Genomic DNA, 7,966 nt, shown 5'->3' with positions numbered 1-7,966 from the left:
ATCTTCCTTTGTTCATGCTCACCTTTGACAACTCTGAAGATATTAAAAAAATTTACAAAATTGATGAATTATGTCATTTGAAAGTTAAGATCGAATCCTTGCGGTCAAATGGTTTGATACCACAGTGTAAGCGCTGCCAAAGGCATGGCCATACACAAAAATACTGTCAAAGACAACCAATTTGTATAGGATGTGGGGAAAAACACCACTCATCCTCCTGTACTAAACCGAAAAACACCCCTGCAAAATGCGCAAATTGTGGTGGCGATCATCCGGCCAACTATAGGGGTTGTACTGTTGCTAAGGAACTACAAAAAAGAAGAAACTCTTCAATTCAATCCAAATCAGCAACAAAGTCTGTACAGCCTAGGTCTGGGCAAAAGTTCCAATATCAGAAAAGGGATACGAGAAGTTTTGCAAATATCGTTAAAAATAATATTCCTCAGACAACCAGTTCACACACAAATATTGACGATTCAACAATTAACAAAGAAGATATACCAAGCATGCTGCAAAACATTGTAAACATGATTCACAATCTTACATTGAGGGTTAACAATATTGAAAAATTTACGTCAGGTGCAATGATCCATCGAAACCAAAATGACCAGATACAACTTTAAAATAGCTATATGGAATGTCAACGGCCTAATGGAAAAACGTCACGAGCTTGAGGTTTTCCTCCACATGCAAAACATTGACGTGTGCTTGATCTCGGAAACTCATCTTACAAGTCAATCATACATTAGCTTTAGGGGATACAATATTTACAGGACGTGCCATCCGGCGAATCAAGCAAATGGGGGTAGTGCAATATTAATAAAAGAAAATATTAGTCATGACCATGATTGTGGCATACAATTGGACGAAATACAACTCACGGTTGTAAGAGTAAGGGTAGATGGTAAGAATTTGAATGTGGGTGCCGTTTACTGCCCTCCTAAACATAATCTTAAGAAAGCTGATTATCTTTATTTACTGAACACCATGGGTGACAAATTCATAGTCGGCGGAGATTTCAACGCCAAGCACACAGACTGGGGCTCCAGATTAATAAGCACAAAGGGAAGGGAGCTCAGATCAGCAATCGCCGCAGCTGGGTGTAACTATCACTCCACCGGAAGACCAACATACTGGCCCTCGGATACGAATAGGACACCTGATTTACTGGACTTTTTTATTTCCAAAAAGGTGGGCTCGAACTACATCGAAATTGACGAGAGTTATGACTTGAATTCTGATCACTCAGCTGTAATTCTCACACTCAGTAACACAGTTATAAGGGAAAAGGTCAAACTCTTCCTGACTAATAACTCCACTGATTGGGTTAAATTTCGATCAGAATTAGACAGTACAATTAATCTTAACATAAGTCTGAACTCGAAACTCGACTTGGAAGTAGCAGCGGAAAATTTTAACACATTGGTGCAAAAGGCCGCATGGAGTAGTACGCATATAGTCCAACAAAAAACAAAAGGAGTTAATTACCCACTAGAAATTAGAACCTTGGTTTTGGAAAAACGACGAGCAAGAAAGCGTTGGCAGCAAACCAGAGATCCGGCACACAAATTCATCCTGAATAGACTAACGGAAAACCTGAAAGAAGAAATTAAGTTAATTAAAGAACAGTCATTCAACAATTATATTGAGAATTTGTCACCCAAAGACAATTCAGAGCATTCATTATGGAAGGCCACGAAGAAATTTGACAACCGCATCACGCATGTTCCCCCGATTCGTAAATCCGACAACTCATGGGCCAAATCCGATGCCGAAAAAGCGGAGGTTTTTGCAAATCATCTGGCCGAAATATTTACACCAAATGTGACTTATTCAAACGTGAACGTCGCATCTCCTCAAAATTCTGCTGATCAGGAAATAGGCGTAATAACCCATAAGGAGGTGTCACGCGAGATCAAAAAGAGTCTTAAAGCGAAGAAAGCTCCTGGTTTCGACTTAATAACATCTGAGGTGCTGAAAAACCTACCAGCTAGGGCTATTAAAATGCTAACTTACCTGTTTAACGCCGCCTTTAAACTGAAGTACGTTCCTACGTCCTGGAAAGTAGCTGAAGTCATCATGTTGCTGAAACCTGCCAAGCCGCAAAATGAGTATAAGTCATATCGCCCCATTTCTCTTCTCCCAGTGGTCTCTAAACTGTTTGAGAAACTGTTTCTGAGGAAGCTGAAAGTGTTGATTGAAGAAAGAAACGTTGTTCCAAACCATCAGTTCGGTTTTAGAGAAAAACACTCTACTGTAGAGCAGATCCATCGAATCACTGACGTAATAGAAAAGGCTCTGGAAGAAAAAGAGGTTTGTTCCGCGATGCTGATTGATGTAGCTCAGGCGTTTGATCGTGTTTGGCACGAAGGATTAATCTACAAATTACATGACTTTCTACCAACTCAATTTGTCGAATTAATAAAATCGTATCTCAACGACAGACTATTTAGGGTAAGAGTGGGGGAAGATTTTTCGGAATTAAAAAAAATACATGCGGGGGTTCCACAAGGCAGCATACTGGGCCCACTATTGTTTGTTTTGTACACCAGTGACGTTCCTACTCCTCAAGGGGTCACCGTTGCTACCTTCGCAGATGATACAGCCTTACTAGCAGTTGACAAAAATTATTTAGATTCTTCTAAAAAATTGCAAAATGCAAATGACCAAATTTCAGAATGGACTACAAAGTGGAAAATAAAACTTAACGAGGCGAAGTCAACAAACATTAACTTTACAAATAGGCATATACACCAGCACGTTCCTATTTACCTAAATGGAGTACCTGTACCACACGAATCAACCGCAAAATACTTGGGCATGACACTTGATGTGAAATTAAAGTGGAAAGAACATGTTAAAATCAAGAGAAAAGAGCTGGATCAGAAATACAGAAAATTGTACTGGCTGATCGGTCGCAAATCAAAACTGTCAACGAAAAATAAGCTACTTGTCTATAATCAGGTGCTAAAACCAGTCTGGCTATATGGAATTCAACTTTGGGGCTGTGCCGCTAATCAACACATAAACATAATTCAACGTTTTCAAAACAAGGTCTTACGTAACATGGTGAATGCGCCATGGTACGTAAGAAACAGTGATTTACACCGGGATCTGAACATTCCCTGGGTCATCGACGAAATTAAAAGGCTTGCGATAAAGCATGCTGCTAAATTGGAGGAACATATTAACACGGAGGCATCGAAGTTGACCAATACATCCGGGATCACACGACGCCTGAAAAGAAAAAAGCCGTTGGACCTTCTTTAGCAACATATTGTCTACCAGAGGTTGCGTCAGTTCACCGTTGGGTGTCTGATGTTATAGTTAAAACATCTAGTAATAAGCTTACAACGAAAAACTGATGGTTGGCCCTAGGCCAGTTTTAGTTCAAATATAGGAAAAAAAAAAATCTGTGACCCAATTTATTTATGACACTTGATAAAACATAAAAGGTCTATTATTTATTTTGAAACTCTTAAACTGATATAGTATTACATATATTACAAATTGAAAGTATGTACCTGTTTAATTAATCATTATTATTTAATTTATGCAATTGAAATTTGTTTTGTTAAATGAATAAAAATTAATTTAATGAATGATACCATGAAAAATACCATATTAAATAAATAATACCAATTTTCTTAATTTCTTATTTAAAAACATTTTTGAAAATACATACATATTTGTTAATTAATTCAAAGTTTCAAAAAATTTTAAAGTGAAAAAAAAATTTGTACAAAGTTATCTGATTATAAAAATAGAAAAGGGAATATTTTGAATTTTCCTAAAGTTCGAATGCATGGTATTTCGAAAGTAAGTAAAATACAAAATTAAGTAATGTTTTTATTTTGTGCCCTTTATTAGGCCTTTTAGAAACTGTTTGTTTGAAGTACCTATCTTTTTTGGAACGGAAGTTATAATTAATAAAACTTGGATAAGTAGAAATTTAATGAAAATTTGTTACCTATCTAGTTTGGAACAAAAGTTTTATCCATTTTCAACCCTCTAGCCCATGGATGTCAAGACTTTTCAAAACTATGGGTCAATTTCCAATATTCTGTATGACAAAAGGGCCACAAAATAAAACAATTAATTCAATTTTTAAGGTGTATAAACGTTTATTTATTTTTTATTAGAAGTACTGGGAGCTGAGTGACACTGCTTCTGTTGAACAAGTCTTAAAATATTGGGTTGCATATTTGTAGTAGCCAATCGTAGAATTGCAAGTAGATTATCATCTGTAAGTCGATTTCTGTTTCTATGGTTTAAACTTTAAACCATAATAATATTTTAACAATTCGTTTTAGAGGGCCGCACCAAAATAAGAAAATGGCCGCATGCGGCCCACGGGCCGCACTTTTGACATCCATGCTAGCCAATTGTATATATTTTGTATACCTTTCTGAATCCCCTGCATACTCTTCAAAATTCGATCTTTACAATAATTTATTGCTTTCATTTTCCTCTGATATTTAAGAAAACAAGTTTTGTTAAAAAACTTTTATTAAATAAATATTATTTTGTAAAAGATAAATCTTATTAATATTATAGACTGTTTTTTTTACATATTCAGAAAATTTACATTTACCCGCTTTTTTCAAGTAATCTAATATTATTATAGGTAGTTTTGTAGTAGAGGATGATATACATCAGTGTTCTTCAAATGGCAGCTCGCAGATCGGGTGCGACCCATTTGAAAATTTTTGTGGCCCTTCGCACATACGTAGTATTTGAATATAACACATCATGGCAAACTCACAAAAAGTACAAATCACAATATCTGTTATAAAGAAATGTAGGCGAAAAAAATATTTTTTCTTAAAAAACAAACAACGAAAAATTTTTTTCCGAAATAAAAAACGAAAATTTTTTTTCGTTTTTTTTTTACGGTTTTATTTAATTTTTCTCTTATGTGCATATTAATTTTTTTAACTTTCATACATACATGTACGTAACATATTTTCAATTTTTTTGTTATACTTGAAAAACAATGACAAGTGAAAATTGTTTGGATTTATTCAATTCATTTTAATTATATTATTTTTTTGGCACTTCAAATTTCAAGATAAAAACGAGCGCTTGAGTATTTATAGATTGGACAGCACTGATATACACCTACAGTGTTAACTGATTTAAAATTTAACACGGTCCCGTAAAGAAATCTTTTGCGTCGTTTCCTAACAAACGCAATATGTGTTTATTTGCAAAAAGAATAACGTACATGTGTCAACTGTTGATTCAAATTGAGTCATCATGAAAACTAAATTATTGTTATACACAACTACTCTATTGGTATCAGATTCCTATCAAATTTTTATAGCCAATATAGTGCAAACTAAATTTTTTTAATTATTTTGCTGATATTTGATTTTTTTTAAATTGTCGGTTTATAGATAGCAAGTATTTAAAATATTCCAACCAAAACTTTGGTATTAACACATAATATAAAACTGATAAGTAAATACTCATCCTATTTTATATTAGATTAACTAGAAGATTTAGTTCAATGAGTAATTGCTCCCTAGCTTGTATTTTGTATTGCAATTCAACGAGTTGTGACATTTTCGTATGAAAAATGTACATACATAAATGTTATTAAAAACTGCAATGCAAATATTGTAAATCGCCATTTATCATTCAGGGCATCCCTGAGTATAATATAAATGTGGTATATATAAATTTTACGAGTATCGATTCTTTTTCAGTCAACATTTTTTCATTGGGCCGCCATTTGTCAAAGTGGCTTGGAAGTTGAATAAAATAACTAATACCTATATTTTCATCGAATAATTTGATAATTTTAGTATATACACTTTTTAATTATCAAATTAAATTTGCTGGAAATGGCAGAATATTTAGCCTCTATATTCGGAACAGAGAAAGACAAGTATTATTTTTTTATGAAAATGATAAAATTGTTTGTGATGTGTTTATTATTTGATTTATTTCAGAGTAAATTGTTCATTTTATTTTAAAATTGGTGCATGCCGTCATGGAGATCGGTGTTCGCGGATACATAATAAACCAACATTTTCTCAAACAGTTTTATTGCAAAATTTATATGTGAACCCTCAAAATTCTGCTAAATCTGCGGATGGTAGCCATTGTAAGTTTTTTTTTTAATGTATGTACTAGGTAGTGTAAAATAAAATTTAATATAATATTCAGTGGTTGCAAACGTGTCTGATGAAGAAATGCAGGAACATTACGATAACTTCTTTGAAGATGTATTCGTTGAATGTGAAGATAAATATGGGGAAATAGAAGAAATGAATGTTTGTGACAATTTGGGAGATCATCTAGTTGGTAATGTTTACATCAAATTTCGAAACGAGGAAGACGCTGAAAGAGCAGCAAAGGTATTGAACAATCGTTGGTTTGGTGGGCGCCCCGTATATGCTGAATTGTCTCCAGTAACAGATTTTAGGGAAGCTTGTTGTAGACAGTACGAAATGGGTGAATGCACACGTTCTGGATTTTGCAATTTTATGCACTTGAAACCAATATCCAGGGAGTTGAGGAGGTGATTAATATTTTATTTTTAACAGCAACAAATATTTCACAAATATAAATTTGAATTGAAAATCTGAACTAGATTGCAATACAATTTTTATGTTCATTTGAACTTCACTCATTTTTTACATTTTTGCAGATACTTATATTCAAGAAGAGGTGGCCGCGGTTTTGGTGGAGGACGTTCTCGTAGCAGGTCAAGATCTCCTAGAAAACGTCGTTCAAGATCTAGAGAACGACGTAGATCAAGAAGTAGGGATCGAAAAGGAAGATACTAATTTTATATGATTGAACATAAGAATAAATGTTCGTTAAACTGTTTTTGTAATTTCCGAAGGTGTAAAGTTTATATTTTAAAAATAATATCAAAATCGGAATTTATATTATGAAAGTCTTATCAAAAATTGTGTTTAACATCCATTTCACACAAATTAATAAAAATACAGCAAAGAAAATTGTAAAACCTACAAATAAATCTTATTTTATATTTTATTCTAAAACTGTTTTTATGTTCTAAAATACATTAGATAGATGACTTATCTACGTATGTATATATTTTTTAATTTACTTGTTCCTTATCTCTTAGTTCCTTTTTTAACTTTTTAGTTAAATCGATTTGCTGTTGAAGATTATATGTATTTTCTAATTTTCTTCGTTGCTGCCTTTCGACATCCTTGATTACCCCTTCATGAAGTTTTTGTCTTCATATAAAAATTATTAAGGGTTAGCATAAAATTTTTCCATGTTAAAAATATACCTGTCACTTGTTTGTTTGTAGTGAACATATCCAATAATGCCAAAAGATGTGATGCATGAAGCAAAAAGAGTTAGTTTTGCGGTAGCAGACATAATTAATTTAACAAATCTATTGAGGTTAAAATATGTTTCAACTTGTTTACATTTTCCATTGACATCTAAATGTTCGAAAATTCTCTTAGGGTGGCGCAGGTAAACAATTAAAAGCATTTAAACGAGTTCAAAACAAAATTTTTCTTATTATTATTAAACTACTGATATTACTTTAACACAGTTATGCAATATTTTTGTGTAGAATATCTATACATTCTAATTAGTTATAACATAAATTTACATTATGTTCTTTTCATTATATAAAATATAAAATGAATATATATGTTTGTAGCATGAAATAACATGAACTGAAGTTCCTTTTAACTATGTGGAGATGCGAGACTCATTTACTTCAAGAGTCTTTGCTTAAACGGGCCTGTTTCCACACCTTGTTGTAAGGTACAACTTATATACACATACGGCAAAATCTGAAATTAATCTGTCTGCTGAAAGTCATGCAAATGCTGTTTGACGTCAGACTTTTCTAGCGGCAAATAATAAAAGTTACATCATTACTCTATTCTCATTAGATTTACTGTCAGAATCTTAACTTTTATAAGGGGGAGTTTTGAACAGCACAATAACTTTTTAGTGGGAC

The 7,966-nt window shown here is 33.1% G+C and overlaps 1 protein-coding gene across 1 annotated transcript; it reads left to right on the top strand.

Moving 5' to 3' along the window:
• Positions 1 to 5,732: 5,732 nt before the first annotated feature.
• Positions 5,733 to 7,019, top strand: LOC129615334 (splicing factor U2af 38 kDa subunit). Its single transcript, XM_055530478.1, has 4 exons — positions 5,733 to 5,893; positions 5,958 to 6,112; positions 6,175 to 6,529; positions 6,659 to 7,019. Exons 1-4 carry the CDS (start codon positions 5,850 to 5,852, stop codon positions 6,795 to 6,797), a joined length of 693 nt encoding a protein of 230 aa, XP_055386453.1. The 5' UTR covers positions 5,733 to 5,849; the 3' UTR covers positions 6,798 to 7,019.
• The last annotated feature ends 947 nt before the right edge of the window (positions 7,020 to 7,966 follow it).

This window comes from Condylostylus longicornis, unplaced genomic scaffold (genome assembly GCF_029603195.1).
Source record: "Condylostylus longicornis isolate FDR11 unplaced genomic scaffold, ASM2960319v2 ptg000135l, whole genome shotgun sequence".
Classification (NCBI taxonomy): Eukaryota; Metazoa; Arthropoda; class Insecta; order Diptera; family Dolichopodidae; genus Condylostylus; species Condylostylus longicornis.
This window is presented reverse-complemented; position numbering and strand designations above follow the sequence as displayed.